General features: G+C 41.8%; 4 protein-coding genes across 4 annotated transcripts; 2 read left to right on the plus strand and 2 right to left on the minus strand.

Moving 5' to 3' along the window:
• Nucleotides 1–6,059: 6,059 nt before the first annotated feature.
• LOC139110889 (uncharacterized) lies at nucleotides 6,060–8,085 on the plus strand. The gene has a single exon (XM_070670848.1). The coding sequence runs from the start codon at nucleotides 6,060–6,062 to the stop codon at nucleotides 7,143–7,145; it is 1,086 nt and encodes a 361-aa protein (XP_070526949.1). The 3' UTR covers nucleotides 7,146–8,085.
• Nucleotides 7,289–9,542, plus strand: LOC139110890 (uncharacterized). The gene is made up of 2 exons (XM_070670849.1): nucleotides 7,289–7,934; nucleotides 8,212–9,542. The coding sequence occupies exons 1-2, from the start codon at nucleotides 7,289–7,291 to the stop codon at nucleotides 9,540–9,542; spliced, it is 1,977 nt and encodes a 658-aa protein (XP_070526950.1).
• A 1,891-nt stretch (nucleotides 9,543–11,433) lies between these two features.
• On the minus strand, nucleotides 11,434–15,208 carry LOC139110986 (uncharacterized). The gene has a single exon (XM_070670984.1). The coding sequence runs from the start codon at nucleotides 12,610–12,612 to the stop codon at nucleotides 11,698–11,700; it is 915 nt and encodes a 304-aa protein (XP_070527085.1). The 5' UTR covers nucleotides 12,613–15,208; the 3' UTR covers nucleotides 11,434–11,697.
• A 963-nt stretch (nucleotides 15,209–16,171) lies between these two features.
• Nucleotides 16,172–17,269, minus strand: LOC139110891 (uncharacterized). Its single transcript, XM_070670851.1, has one exon. The coding sequence runs from the start codon at nucleotides 17,267–17,269 to the stop codon at nucleotides 16,172–16,174; it is 1,098 nt and encodes a 365-aa protein (XP_070526952.1).
• Nucleotides 17,270–17,874: the final 605 nt, after the last annotated feature.

Here is a 17,874-nt window from a genome sequence, read left to right on the forward strand (position 1 = left end):
AAATCGACCCAACGTTTCCATTGGTCCTGGTTATTTCGGAACCAGAGCAAAGCGTCTCCTTTTAACATCTCAGGTAGCCCTAGCAGCAAGAGGTCCCCCGGGTAGCCGTATGCTTGCTGCAGTTCTTGGATACGCTCGAGAAATGCGAACGGGTCTCTGCCATCGAAGTGAACGCCCCACTTTCGAATTTGATTAATAACTTTCGCGTGATCGGTCAGGCTGACGGATTCGTCCTCACGAGGGGGACTCGTTTCGGCCCGACTGATGGCGGCAACCTCCATCCGAGCCTCTGGTGCCGGGGCGTGAAATGGTAACAGCTCCTCCACGTGGCTGAATACTGAGAGCGGGTGGTGCCGCGGCGTGCCAGCCGCGAACGCGTTTAGTTGTTTTGAGGCGTGTGGCTCGTCGTCTGGTACTTCTATGAGGATGACTGACTGTGATTTGCACTGTGGTTTCGGTGGATCGGTTCTGTTAAGGGCCATCGGGGGCTTATAGTCGGGGTTGGCTTCCACAAACCTTCGAAGTCGGTGTCGTAATTGACTGCAAGGACCGCTATTGTCAATGTGAATTCGCGCCAATTCTTCGGCTAAATCGTTTTTGGATAGTTTGTAAATCCAGCTCTTCATTCGCGACAACTCAAGTCTCGGTTCGGTCAGGTCCCTGTTCGGGCGCCATGTAACACGGTAATTTCGGGTCCAGAAAGCTCGTCGGAAGCCAGGGTGCGAGTGTAAAGAACCGAGACTTGCTTAACGTAAAATAAAAGATTTATTTAGAAAAGAAATAATGTAGAGACAAATAATACACTAGTCCAAAAACGACTGAAAGCAAAGGAACAAATAATATAATAGTCTACGAATGAATGAAACAAAAGAACAAATAATATAATAATCTAAGAATGAATTGAACAAAAGCAAACGTCCGCCGGGAGCTGGATTTAATGTGGACGCTAGTTCGGGTCGCTTTGGGGCGTATCCCACGTAACGAGTCCGCGGTCACGGGATGGCCGTCCGGGCCGTATCGGTCGTACAGTCTTCGCGGTCGCGAGTCGGCGGCGTGAGTTACAAGACGGGCCGCCCGGGCCGTATCGATCGGACACAGTCTTCGCGTTCGCGAGTTGGCGGCGCGGGTTACAGGATGGGCCGCTCGGGCCGTATCGATCGGACAGTCTTCGCGTTCACGAGTCGGCGGCGCGGATTACAAGCTAGGCCGCTTGGGCCGTATCGGTCGTACAGGCTCCGCGGTCGCGAGTCGGCGGCGCGGATTACAGAATGGGCCGCTCGGGCCGTATCGGTCGGACAGTCCTCGCGTTCGCGAGCCGGCGGCGCGGATTACAAGCTAGGCCGTTCGGGCCGTATCGGTCGTACAGGCTCCGTAGTCGCGAGTCAGCGGTGCCGCAACGAAATCTGCCTACGAGGCTGAATGCTAGGACCGTGACGGTGAGAGAGAGAGAGAGAGAGCCGGGAGCGCCCGGTCGAGGGAAGGCTCGGGAGCGCCCGAGTCTCGGAGATGTCGGTGTCGAGGACGGCCGGGAGCGCCCGGTCGAAGGAAGGCTCGGGAGCGCCCGAGTCTCGGAGATGTCGGTGTCGAGGACGGCCGGGAGCGCCCGGACGAAGGAATGCTCGGGAGCGCCCGAGTCTCGGAAATGTCGGTGTCGAGGACGGCCGGGAGCGCCCGGTCGAAGGAAGGCTCGGGAGCGCCCGAGTCGTGTGGAGCGAAGTCGGTTTCGAAGGCCGGGTGAGCCCGGTCGAGGAAAACTTGGGAGCGCTCAAGTCCTGGAGGATCGGATGCTGGGGTGCTCCCCAGAGCGGAAAAGGTGCCTCGTCTGCGCTCGAGGCAGCTTATATACCCGTGGGCCCGGGAGTGGGGGACACCCCACTCCCGAGCGGTCTGTGGCGGCGCGCGGTATGGGCGGTTGGGCAGCCCGTGTTACCCGCTACGGTAATCCGCGCTACGCGCTGCGGGCGGCTGGTCGGCCCGCGCGTAAATTAAATTATGGCCGGGGCCGCGCGAAGTTTTGGGCGAACGGTGATGGTCACGGCGCGGGGTCTGAAAAGTGCTGTTTCGTGGCTTAATGTCACAAGGGGCAGAAGAAAAGAAGAAAATGAGTTGAAAAAAAAGAGGATAAAAGGTGGGGAAAGAGAAAAAGAAAAGAAGAAGGAAAAAGATGGAAAAGTGAAAGACAAAGAGGGAAAAAAAAGAAAGGGGAGAAAGGAGAAAGGAAGGAAAAAGGCAGAGATAAAAAACAAAAAAATGAGAATAGTTTTTTGGAACGTGGCAAGAGTAGAAAACAAAGATGAAGATTTCTGGAAGGGCATGGAGAAGTGGAACGTGATTTATATGTGTGAGTAGGGAATAAACACGGGTTCTAATCCATGGGGCAATGAGCGGGGCGCGGAGACGGGTGAAGAATCTATGACGAGAGGAGCGTAGGAAGGGGGAATTTCAATAGCGTAGAGACGAGGGATTGTGAATATGAGTAATTCACCTTTCTCCATTTTTTTTCTCGTATGTCACCACGCCAATGAGTTCCCTCTCCATACAGTTCCCTCACAGTAGATCTTTCCCCCGTCTCTACACCTCACCCATTGCACTCATGGATTAGAACTCACATGTCAGCAAAATTTCTCATACCTACCATCTTTACACATCGTATGTATCAACCGTTTTTACGCATATATACATATATATACCCGTCGTTACTAACTTATAATGAGAGAAGTGTGACAGAGGAAATTTTTTTCTGAGGTAGAGATAGAAAAAATAAAAATTATTTAATAAAAATTTTTTAATATGGAAAAATTACACATACAATATTGAAAAAACACTAAAAACTTAAAATAAAAGATACAGGTTTTAGGATATAAATCTTAAAATAAAAGTCGTGCATACATACAAATAAAAATTTTTTGAAAAATTAAGATAAAGTATTTTTTTAATCTAAAAACTTAAACTTAAAATAAAAATTTAAAAAATACAGTTTTTTTTATAAACATAAAATTAAAAAACAAAACATTTTTAATCTAAAAACTTAAAATAAAAGTTATGCATACATACATACACACACACACACACACCACACATATATAAAAGTTATGCATACACACACATATATATAAAAATTAAAATAAAACATTTTGAATCTAAAAACCTAAACTTTAAAATAAAATTAAAAAAATAGTTTTTATAAAACAAAAAAACATGTTTTTAATCTAAAATAAAAGTCATACATACACACACACGCACACACACACACACACACAAAATTTTTAGCCATACATACATACACACACGCGCGCACACCACTAAAAATTACACACTTCCATCGTCCTCCTCAAGTATAACCGCAATATCTGCGGCTGCTGCGGCAATCAGCGTATCTAGATCACTTTCTGGTTGTCGCACATATGCGGCCCGACCATCGTGTGGGATGACAAATACAACTGTGCTCTAAAAAGAAAAAAAATGGTATTATTATTATAAAAATTTTTCTTATATAAATATTAAAAAATAAAAAAATACATACTTCAATTCCATACCGTGGAATTCTAACTCGCACCTGATGAGATGTATTCATCTCATATGTGCCGTGGTTAGTTAAAATACGCTGGAAAAAAATAAAAATAATTAAAATAATAATAAATGATAGTATAAGTGACGGTATAAGTGACGGTATAAATACTTACGATTCTTATCGGATAAATAATATGTACCACCACTATATCCATTTTTAGAAGAATGTTCTTTATGTTCTTTATGTCACTTTTGGAATGATGCTCTTCCAAGTGACTGTTGCAAAGTGAGCTGAGCTGCATTTAACAACGTTGGTGACAGCTAACTTTTTTTTTATCAGCTGGACCAACGGTGTAAAAAATGCAGCGTATGCCTATGCGACGAGGTAGCATATATTCTCCCATGTGATGGTGAAACAATATACGTGATAAAAAAATCTCTTAGCTCATTATAAAGACATAATGTAGAACATGAATTTTTTTTCGATAGATAAAAAAATTTTTTATATTGTATAAAATCATTATTAACGTTAACATCGTTTCAACATTATTAATACTAATTTTTATGGAAAAAAAATGTTTGCAAGTTAAGGATAAAAATATAAACAGTGTAATAAAATAAAAAGCTATAACATAAAGTAAAAAATATTTTTTTATTAAAAAATTTTATTTGATTATCAGTTGGAGCTAACATTAAGATGTAATGTATATACCACGGTGAAATGATATACCGATGTGAACAGAAAAAAATATGATACGTAGGATAATAAACTTTCAACTCAGAGTTATGCTGTGATAATAATTATAAATTTTTGAAATTTATTATAAAAAGAATAATATTATACATTAAAAATAAGAGCTAACAGTTCGCAATCGATGAATTGATTCTTATCAAAATAACTGCTAATACGTATTGCACTTGTTGCCTCAACACGATTCTTTGCAGCACATGCGATGTGGAGAATTGTGTATACTTTATATCGATTTGTCCGAGAACAGCTGTCATCCTATCAAATGATATGGTGATACAATCATCGAGATCAATCATCTTGAGATATGTTGACTCAGTCATCATCATCTGTATATTGCCCGATTCGAGACACAGGATATTTAAACCATTCATGTTGTATACTCGAGCTGTCACCAAACCAAGGTATACGAAATCTTGAGGGTTTCCAAATTTATTGTGGAAAAGACTCAGGATGTTTTCTCGATATTCACAAAGTGATTTCCATGATTCGAGAGATAGCAGCATTTCATGCCCCCGGTTATCACCAATGGCGATCTCAACAAAACTCGGTGGGCCAACGTTAACACCGATCTCCAAATACTTGTATCCCGTAGTTGTAAGCGCATACCGTCTACCCAGCAAGCGTATGACATGATGTTTGGTTGAGATGCTATATATAAAAAAAGTTTTTTATTTTAAAAAAGTTTTTTTATTTTAAAAAAGTTTTTCCACAAAATTTTTTAAATCAATACTTACGCATTATTCACATTTGATGTTTTAGCAGTAGTAGTAGTAGTTGGGACGTAGAAATCCATCTGGATAGTTTTTTTCAACGTAATAAAGTTTTTAAAGAAATTGTCGAGAGCGGTAACAGCGCGTCGTTTGATGAACGTTTTGCAACTGATGTAACATTACATTTGTTCTATATATTTTTATACACAAAACTCCACCATAGCTATTACCACCACCATTATTAATAAAATGTGCCAGTCAGCTGAATTGAATCTTCATTGCAAACTGTAGCGAATTTTTATGCAACGCATATAGGACATATCTGACATGGAATTATCATAAATAGTGAAAGTTTACAATTAGTACAAGATCTATCACATAGAGCATCATGAACATTGATTTCATGTTTGCGTACGAGATGCATTGATACACCTGTATCATTCAAATTAATCATGCATAATGCACATATTGCAATATCACCATTAAGCGTGGAATAATATATAGACATCATACAATGTCTAGTACGCCCATTAAGTGCACGAATTTGCGATGAGTCTAATGTTATGCGCACACGATCTTCGAGGTTTTCACTCTGATCACTCCTGTAATCGCTATCACTGGATAATGTGACATCGGTACATTGTCACCATTTATATCATTCAAATTAGCCATCTTTAGCAGTTCACATAAAAAAAACTACACTTTGACGGGCGAAGTCACCGAATGTTATGACGAAAAAATCATAAGTTAGCAAAGATTATATTAAAAAGATGCAAAACTTGTTGACACTACTATAAGATCGACAGGCACGTGTCAAAGTGAGACATCAGCAGTTTTTGTCGAGAAATGTGAAGACCAATGCATTTGAGATAATCAAGACACGTGTATTTTTTAAATACCGATTGCGCATATTGTTGAGATAATATTTTACAATTAAAAAAATGCTTACAACAACATATGACTAATATCATGAAAAAAATCATCCTTAATATATTTGATACATATGACGCAATAAAAATAATGCGCATAAAAACCGCTCAGCGTGAATAATATACATCATTAATCGTGTAGAAATCTCGAGAGCAGTAATGGATCAGCGAGAGCAAGAACTAGTGTCACAAGCGGCTCGATTGAATTCACGTGAAGAATTGAATATATGGGAGCAACATTGTGATGAGTACATTGAATCTATTAAAGAACATGGTCGAAATAAACATCCAAGATTATCCGTTGGTGTAAAGCAATCATATGTTGCCAGTATTGCACGTATCGAGAGTTTACGAGATTCAACGCGACAACGTTTCGTTCACGCTGGAGCGGGATATAATACATGCGAGTCAGGACTTCGATGGTTGAAAATAGATACATCTTTCAAAAATCGCATATTAACCGGTGCCATAATCAATTCAAAATATATTGAACCTCGACAATTTCTTGAAGATGCGCGAGACATTGTGCTTAAATGTGTTAGAAATGTTATGCATGAACATCATAATGTAAAAATAAATACTGTGTTTAACGGTGAATTTGTGGCGGGTGATAAAACGGCGAATAAAAGTGTGTGTACGAAAAATAGTGAACTTCTTCACACATGTGATCTATTGGAATGGTATGAGTCGCAAGTCATCGAGCCTATTCTCTCATCTTTAGATGAGTTTCAAGAACGTGATAGCGGCTGGGCATTGTCTCGCATACAAAATCTAACTGTAAATGTTAATAAATACAATCCATTGCATGCAGGGTGTTACATCAAATTGCCATGTGAAATTAAAATGAAAAGAGCCGTGATCAGTGTGCAATCTACAGATAATGCATGTTTCGCATGGTCGGTTGTAGCAGCGTTATATCCAACTAAAACGCATACTGAGCGATTAACATCATATCCACATTACACAACAGTATTAAATCTTCAAGGTATTGAATTTCCAGTAATCTTGAAACAAATTAAAAAATTTGAAAATCTTAACAATATTTCAATAAATGTATATGCTGTTGAAAAGAAGCAAATTTTACCAATACAACTCACAGAAAAAAAAAGAGACGTGCATATACATTTACTGTACACGCAAGAAGATAAAGATGTTGGACATTTTTCACTAATAAAAAATTTATCACGCCTCATGAGCTCACAGTTAAGCAAGACGAAGAACAGAAAATACTTTTGCGATCGGTAAATATCATAATTTTTTATGTTATAACATACATTATAAATAATGTATTAATATTATATTTTTTTAGATGTCTACACTATTTTGGCTCCAACGAAAGATTGAAAACACACAGCGTAGATTGTGGAAAAATCAATAAATGTGCAATTATGCTACCGAGTGAAGATGACAAATGGTTAAGTTTTAATAATTATAACAGGAAGGAACGAATGCCATTTGTTGTATATGCTGACCTCGAATGCACTTTGGAAAAGGTGAATGCTGATCTTGCAACATCTACATCAGCACAGCAGCATCACAGGGTATTCAGCATAGGGTACTATGTGTGTTGCTCATATGACGACACGTTATCAATGTATCGATTTCGTCGCGGTAATAATTGTGTTTCATGGTTTATCGAAGAACTTAAAAATTTAGCCCACAGCGTAAAGACAATTTTATCTAGCAATGTACCCATGGTAGATTTTACGCAAAATGATTGGGAAGAATTCAAAAGAGCTGCGCATTGTCATGTGTGTGAAAAACCGTTTGCAGCTGATGATACGCGAGTGCGTGATCATTGTCATTTAACTGGACGATACAGAGGACCCGCACATTCAAACTGTAATATAAATTATATGGATTCAAATTGTATTCCCATAGTTTTTAACAATTTATCTGGTTATGATGCACATTTTATCATCAAAGAAATATCTACTGCCTATGATGGATCAGTAGAGCTGCTTCCCATTACAAAAGAAAAGTATATATCGTTTACAAAAAATGTGAAAAGTACTACTGATGATAGAAATGACTGTATAAAATTACGATTTATTGATTCATTTAAATTTTTAAATACTAGTCTTGAGAAATTAGCATCTTTTTTAAATAAGGATAAACTGCGAGTGTTACGATATGAATTTTCTAATTTAAGTAATAAAAATTTTGATTTATTAACGCGTAAAGGTGTCCTTCCATATGAATATATCGATTCTATTGAAAAGTTAGAAGATACATGTTTACCACCACGCGAATCGTTTTACAGTTCATTGACAGATGACATAGTATCCGAAAGTGATTATGCACGCTGTAGATATCTGGCAACAATTTTCAATTCAAACGCTCGGAGAATACAGCGATTTATATTTAAAAACTGATGTCTTGTTGTTGGCTGACATATTTGAAAATTTTAGAGACAGCTGTATAACGAGTTACAAACTTGATCCAGCGTATTATTACACTTTACCTGGTTTTACATGGGACGCGATGTTAAAACATACGAATATTGAATTTGAACTTCTTACCGACATCGACATGGTTATGTTTATTGAACGTGGAATAAGAGGGGGATTAAGCCAATGCTCTGGTAGATATGCTCATGCCAATAATAAGTACATGCAGTCATACAATTCATTGAAACCATCAACATATTTGATGTATTTTGATGTGAATAATTTATATGGATGGGCGATGTGTCAACCGCTGCCATACGCGGATTTTCAATATGTTGACGATGCTTCTAATTTTGATGTGATAAATGTACCACTAGATTCACCCGATGGTTACATTCTTGAAATTGATTTGGAGTATCCACAAAAATTACATGACGAGCATGTTGACCTGCCGTTCTGTCCTACACGTGATAAACCGCCAGGTAAGCGGCAGGACAAACTGCTTGCAACTTTATGCGATAAGAAACGCTACATCATTCATTATCGCAATTTGCAACAATGTATTCGTCATGGTCTCCACGTAACAAAAATACATCGCGTATTACAATTTAAGCAATCTCCATGGCTTCGCGTTTATATAGAACTTAATACAAAATTTAGAACGCTTGCTAAAAATGATTTTGAAAAAAATTTATACAAATTGATGAACAATGCTGTATTTGGCAAAACTATGGAGAATGTGCGTAATCACGTTGATGTGAGACTTGTAACACATTGGGAAGGAAGATTTGGCGCTGAGGCGTTGATTGCGAAACCAAATTTTCATAGTCGTAGTATCTTTGCCGAAAATCTTGTGGCTATTGAAATGCATAAACTTGCGGTAAAATTTAACAAACCAATTTATGTTGGTATGTGTATTCTAGACATATCTAAGACATGTTTGTATGAATTTCATCATGAGCATATGCAACCTCTATATCATAATAAATGTAAAATTATGTATACCGATACGGATAGTCTCATATATCATATTGAATGTGACGACGTTTACGAAATTATGAAACATAACATTAACAAATTCGATACGAGCGATTATGCGATTGATAATGTATATGGTCTCCCACGCGTTAATAAAAAAGTACCGGGTTTAATGAAGGATGAAAACAATGGAGCAATTATGACTGAATTCGTTGGACTTAGAGCAAAAATGTATGCTTTGCGAGTCGAGGGTAAAAAGATACCAAAAAATTAAAGGTGTTAAAAGTAATGTCGTTGCTAAAAAGATAACGTTTGATGATTACACGCGATGCTTGAATGAGGAAATAGAAATGACTCATCAGCAAACATGTATAAGATCCAAGTTGCATGAGGTGTATACTATACGTAAGGAGAAAACTGCTCTGAGTCCATATGACGATAAGCGATACATTATACCCGGTTCTACTGAAACTTTACCATGGGGGCATTATAAAATACCACTATAAATAAAAGTTTATATTCCATACTCATATGTATTATAATATAATATAAAATTTTTTTTATTTATGTATTATAATATAATATAAAAATGTTTTGTTTATTTATGTATTAAAATTTTTTATAAAACATTATTCTTGTGTATCCATGAGTTGTGTGAATTATCAAATCCCAACCACTTTACATAAACATTATTTCCATGTTTTTTTAACACTTTTTCAACGAGGTATACATCAGGATTATTTACATGAAGTAATTCCTGTTCATAGAATCCCCCAGCGATGGGTTTTCCACAAGAATCCTCAAGCAAGTATGTTACGGGACTAGTTTTCAACACTTTGACGATTTTAAACACTTCAGTGAACCAATTTGGCGTATAACCTTTTTCAAATAATGTTTTAAACTTGCTCACACGTACTGAATCACCAGCTTTAAATCGTGCTGGAGCAGCGATCTTCATGTGGTTGTAGACCGTAGCCAAGAGCTTACTCGCGTTTGCGCGGGTAACATCAATAGGTCGCATGCCAATAGTTCGATGTTTTCGCGCGTTATAATCCGAAACAAGCTGCTGTAACAAATCAATCCATTTATAATTTCCATTGAGCGTAAACAGTTTCCACATAGCGTTTTTAAGCGTTCGGTTGAACCGTTCGACAACTGACGCTTTCATTACGGAGTATGTGGAATAATGGTTAATATTATGTTTTTTCAAAAGTTTTTGCACATTTGTGTTATAAAATTCTTTTCCTTTATCAGTTTGAAGATTATTCGGACATCTTTTATCGTTGCGAAAGATCTTTGCAATCGCTGTTGCAACTTCGATACCGCTTTTCGTCTTTAATGGTACAGCCCAAGCATGCTTGCTCAGCACATCGATAACGGTGAATATGTAGTGGTAACCTCGGTTGACACGTGTGTATGGACGCATCTCGACTACATCAGCTTGCCACAAGTCATCATATCCGCGCACTATGACACGCCTTCGAGAAAAATTTCTTCTCGCTGGTGTATGCAATTCATTTACCAATTGTAGTTTTTCTGAGTTTATTTTCTTCGACATTTTTTAATAGCAACGGCAATGGTAACAGCAATGGTAACAGCAATGGTAACGATAACGGTAATAGCGATGGCAACGGCAACGGCAGCGGTAACGGCAATGGCAACAGCAACGGCAACGGCAACGGCAACGGCAGCTGTTTAATTCTGTTCACCGCGAATAAATTTATTGCGAAGCGTGTTTACCACAACCTGTAGACTACTCTGTAGTATTTCTATTTTCTTATTCAGTTCATTTAATTGATCTTTTAAATTCTGCACATTCTGTTGAACATTATTATTAAATTCCACAATTCCATTCTTTAAAATTCATAAATTTTGTTGAACATATTGTTTGTTGACAACATCATCATCGTCCAAAGGTTCAGCTACATGCTTAATTTTGCGTGATCGCGCGTCGTAATCAGTGGATGTTATACAGAGAGCGTTATCGCGCACGTAATTTCTAACTAACGCATTATATCGATAATGTTGATTAGTATTACTTCCTCCACCATCTTTAAGCAGTGTTCCAAACTTGTTAATCGGCATTTCGATATCAACTGATTAAATTGTGTATGCAAACTTCAATTTATAATAAGCCCCACTTTGCGAAGTTCCTCAATAATTGATAAAATCTCATTGTCGTGAGCGTTATGGCCCGCTTAACGTGAGGCTTCGAGCAATCGAAGACGATCTACGAGCTCGTTTGGATCATCCCAATGAACATAATCGATTTTATTATTGTTTAATGTTACAGCGTATGGTATACCCTGTCCAATTTTTTTACTCAGCACAGGAGCGATTATATTTTTATATATGTGACCCTTGTTACTTTTTACTTGATTTTGAGAATTGTAGTCACGTTTATGTGCATTCGTTGCCATGAGTATACTTTAATAATTTTTTTTATCGGTATCAGTATAACTGCTCTCATCGGGAAATCTCATGAAAATCAATTCGTAAAGTCCCACTGTTCCAGGATACTTTTTACCATCTATCAATATATTATCATTTTTATCTAAATCAACACGCTTGTTGCCAATCATCGTTCCATTGTCGTTGAAATAAACTCCGTAAACGCTATCGATGTTAATAGATTTTTCTCCGCTCAAAACAGCGCCTAGATACTTTTGTCCCAACGGTCCATAATGAGTTTGAAGAGTCTTCCAACCTTCTGATGTTTGCAACTTTTGTCGAATAGATGTTACCAGCGGTTCGTCTGCGGTATCGAAAACGTCTTCAATGGAATGCGAGTGTGAACGTTCCCTTGATAAAAAATTTTGTTGTTGCACGAACTTAGGTGTCTCGTTTAATGTGGACGGTATGGTGTGTGATCGTTTTAACGCTAATTTAATTGGAGTCGATGCTGTTATCAGTGACGTTGCATTTGATTGTTTCCGTTTTGGTGTCAATCTACATTCATCTTTTTCTTCTCCCAATAAAGATATCAATGATGTATTTATTAATCGATTCCGTTTTGGTGTCAATCTATTTTCTTCTTTTTCTTCAGGTAATGATATTGGAGATGCTGTAATTAATCGTTTTTGTTTCGGCGTTAACACATCTTTTTTTTCTTGAAAATACGATTCGTTCTTTGATATGGCTGATTCAACTTCGTTGTTTCCAACGGTGTTTTCTACAATCTGTTTAAGAGGCTCAACGATGGGTTTAAAATGTCGTTCCAACGCGATATCTTCTTCCATTTTTCCCGTCTTCATAGCATGATACTTTTTGCGAATCGAATCGCTCGTTTGAGCAATTTTCTTCGCAATTATCTCCCGATTTTTAAGTTCACTGTTGTTATTCATATCGAGCTTGACAGTTATCAATCGGTGTATCGACAACGACTGATCACATTAGGATACCACGAAGTCGTTAAATCCCTTTCTATAGCGACCGTTTGAAATAGCACTGTCCTTATCAATCACAACAAATCCATACTTTTGTTGCCAACATATTTGACACAATTTACAAAAATTTTCAAATGACATATCAGTGTTAACATGATCATTATATATATATTTCATATTTGTACCATCCTGTTTAAATAGAATTAAAAAATTCGTATTGTCACGTATAAGATGCTTCGGTATTTTCGCATACGTTTGACAAAGATAAAAACTGTCAACGTCCGCGTGTCGCCCCATTGCAAAGTATTCTCTTACCGCATCCTGCTTATCACATGCTATGTCATCAAAAATAAATATAGAATTCGGAAGTGCTTCGCTCGGTGGAACAACATCAATATTATTTGAAAATGTGAAATAATTAATTTCTTCTATTGGCGCCAATATCTTTTTCAAATACTGATATTTTGGTTGTTGCAACGATTTCGAGTATACATAAACGTTTTCAAATCGTATACCATGCGGACTTTCCAACAGACTTATTAATACATTAGTTTTGCCGCAATTTGATGGACCACAAATGATAGCGCGAATAGAACTCGGTAACATGTTTCCATGTCTATGTAACACACACTCGGATAATAACTTGTCATCGAAATTCACCACCTTGATTGGTGGCGCTTGCTGTATGAACCGCATTCTACCTTCTAAATGAGTTCAATATTATCCATGCTGATATATTTATAGTTGTGTGCATAAAAATTAAACGCTCAGTATTCAATATGTTTTTGTTGCTGTCGGACGATTGTAATATTTGTGATTTAACCGCTGAACAACTACAACATATTCCAAAAATATTCTTATTGCAACGATTTTCGCAACATATTGACTATTTGTGGAATAAGCTTCCTGAACACTTAAAGGCTGATTTAGATGTTCAACAATACTGCCGATGTTTAAAACATTATAATTTATTGAGTTATGAAACACATGTTGACGGTCCTGCGCCATTAATAAAAAACTGTATTGAATGTCTGAGAAAATTGGGCGAGGCTTGTTAAACAGAGCGATTAACGCACTTCCGTTTGAATTGCACATACCCGGGTACCAGTTTTGCGGCCCAGGAACTCGATTAAACGAACGATTTGCCAGAGGAAATTGTGGAATTAATCCATTAGATGCAGCTTGTCGTGATCACGATATAGCTTACTTACGTAGCAACAATCTCGCAGAGCGCCACGTGGCTGACAATATTCTCGCCAATAAAGCGCTGCAACGTATTAACGCAGAAGATTCAAGTTTTGGTGAAAAAGCTGCAGCCACAACCGTATGGGCAGCTATGAAAGCAAAAACGAAACTTGGTATGGGCTTATGTGCAGCGAGGAAGAATACGCTGAAGAAGAAAACGGTGAAGAAACGAACATTTCCGATAGCGAAACGTGGTAGCGTTATACCGCTTCTACCCTTACTGGGTGTTATCGGTTCGCTCGCTGGTGGAGCCGCAGGAATCGCAAAAGCTGTAAATGATAAAAAAGCCTCACAACGCCAACTTGAAGAAATGAAACGTCACAATTACGCCATGGAAGGTCGCGGTGTTTATCTCGCTCCATACAAACATGGTGGTGGAGTTCGAAAAAATAATAGAAATAAGAAAGGAAAAAAAAAACGCCGATGAGACGTTAAAACTTCCCAAAGGTGCTACTACCGATATACAATTGCGACAATTAGCGAAACACATGCGCATCCCATATTTTAGAGGCGTTTTTATGCGTAATACTTTACCGATTGGGGGAATACATCAAAACGAGAGCGGTATTGTGAATTTAGATAAAGTTGAAGGATTAGGTACCCACTGGGTGGCATATGCGAAAAGAGGAAATCGCGCTATATATTTTGATAGTTTCGGCAATCTTCGACCACCACAAGAACTTGCTCGATATCTAGGGAATGATGCAACACGAATTGAATATAATCGCTTACCATATCAACGATATAATCAAAACAACTGTGGGCAATTGTGTCTACAGTTTCTGCAGACAATCGATACACAATTTAAGAACAAACATTATGCGTTGTAAACTCAGTATCAAACATGTCGCTGACGCTCACGTTATCGGGTAAAAGTAGTATCCTCGCGGTGAGCTACTTCCCCGCTATAGATTTAAGCGATGGAGAATATGAACTCGGGCTGGCTGATTTTGAAACATATTTTACAATTCCTAATGTAAACTCATCAAATAATACATTCTATTTCGATAATGCTGATGATAATGATGATGGAGAAAGTATTGTAACGCGGTAATTTTATCGGTGGAAAGCTCGCCGGGAACCAAGGTACGAGTAAGAAGTGAGACGTGATTAAACGTGGAAAGACATAAATGATGCTTTATTATAAACTAAAAGATAAATGGCAACACAAAAATAAACCTATAATACAAAAGAAATCTAATGCTAAAGTAACGCAGAAAACAACAGAAATATTCTAGCCGCTCGGCGGAACGGTACACGACCAGCCTCGAACTCTCGGATCGATCGGTGTTACGCTCTGTGGGTGGCGGTATACGGCCGCGAGCCGTCTTCGCGCTGATTCAGGGTGGGCCCCGCGTCCGGGGGGGGGGTCACGCGGTCGGGGGGCGGCGGCGCAACGGGTGGTGCAAGCCCTCTGAGTTGTATCGTCTTGAGCGGAGCGGCGTGCTCGCGGGTCGGCGACGTGGTGTGTAAGAAACTCCCCGAGTCGTGTCGTTCGGACGGGAATACGCGGTCGTGAGTTGACGGCACGATGTACAAGATAGGCCGTTCAGGCCGTGACGGTCGGACAGGTTTCGCGGTCGCGAGTCGGCGGTATGAATACACAAGATAGACCATTCAGGCCATGACGATCGGACAGGTTTCGCGGTCGCGAGTCGGCGGCGCCGGTTACATGGTAGGCCGTTCGGGCCGTGACGGTCGTACAATTACCGCGGCGCGTGGGTTCGCGGCGCAAAGTCCAGGGAGGACCGTTCGGACCGTGGCGAGGGAGATCCGCGAGCGTCCGGACGAAAGAAGGCTCAAGAGCGCCCGAGTCCTGGGGGAAAGGATAGCGGTGTCGAAGGCCGGGTGAGCCCGGTCGAGGACAGGCTCGGGAGCGCCCGAGTCCTGGAGGTAGCGGTATCGCAAGTCGGGTGAGCCCGGTCGAGGAAGTCTTGGGAGCGCCCAAGACCTGGAGGGTCGGATGCTGGAGTGCTCTCCAGCGAGGAAAAGGTGCCTCGTCTGCGTTCGAGGCAGTTTATATACCCGTGGGCCCGAGAGTGGGGGACCTCCCACTCCCGAGCGGTCGGTGGCGGTGCGCGGTGTGGGCGGTTGGGCGGCCCATGTCACGCGTTACGGTGATCCGCGCTACACGCCGCGGGCGGCTGGTCGGCCCGCGATACTTAATTAATTGGCGGTGGCCGCGCGATTTTCTCTGGGCGATCGGTGGTGGTCGCGGCGCGGGGTCTGAGTTTGTGGCTTTAGTGGCCTAGGGCCACATCACCCCCTTCGTTTAATCCAACGTGACCTCCGTCACTTTGCGGCACATCGTCAGGCGGCCGTTCGTGGCGAACCGGAGGATCCACCTCCCCGTAGCGGTGCGAGCCCGCCATTTCCTGTTGTGCCGGATGGCGGACATAGGCACCGATATACAGGTTCCGTCTGGTAGTTGGATTGGTACGGCCAAAGGTATTCCGGGCTTGGAGATCCAGCCGTCCCTTCTCAAATAGGCTGGTGGAGTCGGTGGTGGCACGATTAGTGGCACTGCACTGGGAGAGGTGGCCGGTGGCGTGGCTGGTACATCAGGCGGCCGGGCTGCCTGGTTGCTAGGCAGCCTTGTACTTGCGACGGTTGATGCGGTCTCTCGGTGGTCGACACGTTTTGCCTCCGGTGGCGGTGGTGGTGGTGGTGCCGGACTGGACCCCTTGGTCAACGTAATGCTAGCCACGGTCTTAATGTCTGTGGCTGGAGGTCGTATCACCTGCACTGATCGAATAACCGGCCCGCGGCGGATGGCCGGGCCGCGTTTCATTCCCGGTGGCAGGGCCGGCTTCTTGGTTGCCGATTCTGCAACTTGGCGATCCTTCGTTGGCTTCTGGCCGCTTCCGCTTGCCTTCCCCTCGGCCGGTCTGTTGGCCGCTGTTCGTACCGGGTCAGTGATCCCTGGCTGGCCGCTGGTGTTGTCGCGGGGCGGCTTGATCTTAGCGCCAGAGCCGCTCGTGGTGCGGCCCTTCGCTCGAGGCGGCTGCCTGTCAGCCATCTTTTCTTGGCTGCCCGAGGCCGGCATGGCGGTGGCCGAGCCGCCGGGCGTCGCCATGTCCGCGGTGGTAATGCGCCCCGAGGCCGTCTTCCCCTTGAGGCCGCTCTGTCCCGTTGTGGCGGACTTTCGGCCAGCCTTCGGCGGTGCGGGCAGTATCTCCATCAGCCAGCTCGTGTGCCGGTCCCGGCTGCTGTCTCCGCGTTGGATCTCGGTCCCCTTCCGTGGGACACGGCGTCGGCGCCCTGGATCGACTGGTGGTGGCCACGCTCCCGGCGGTGGACTGGCGGGCAGCGAGTCGCTGTCCTCGCTTAAACTCCCGAACAACTCTCTGCACTTCTCTTGTTGGTTCATCGTCGCTGATAACTGCTCGAATGATATCTGGGTCGATGGGGCACGCTTTATATATCCTGATTGTGGGGGCTCCTTGCCCGCGGATTAGTCGCTTTCTTTAGGTGGGGGGTCCGGCTTTAAGTCCTGAACGTGAATGTGTCGATGCCAGCGCCCTCGGCCGTCACGAAGGTCCACGACGACCGGCGAATGAAACTTCATTACTGTAAACGGGCCCGAATACTTCGGCGCTAGTTTTGCGTTGAAACCGTCGGTTTTCCGTGACAATGGATGTTCCTTTTTCCAGACTGAATCACCGATTTGAGGTTGCCATTCCCGTCGTAAAGTGGTTTCTTGGCGCTGGAAGGCTCGGGCGAGATTTATTCGGACTAGCTGGAAGGCCTCGTGGAGCGAGCGCTGTGTTTTATGCGGCGTCGATGGCGTGGCGTGGCGGCGATCCTCGGGATGCGACAGGGCTAATTCTCGTCCGTGGTTGAGAAATGCAGGCGTGAATCCGGTGGCGTCGTGTTGCGCTGTATTAAATGCGAACTGAAGTGATCCAAGATGTTCGTCCCATCGTCTGTGATTCTTCTGTGTGAATTGTGAAATCATTGTTTTTATTGTTCGAT

Source organism: Cardiocondyla obscurior, linkage group LG22 (genome assembly GCF_019399895.1).
Source record: "Cardiocondyla obscurior isolate alpha-2009 linkage group LG22, Cobs3.1, whole genome shotgun sequence".
Taxonomy (NCBI): Eukaryota; Metazoa; Arthropoda; class Insecta; order Hymenoptera; family Formicidae; genus Cardiocondyla; species Cardiocondyla obscurior.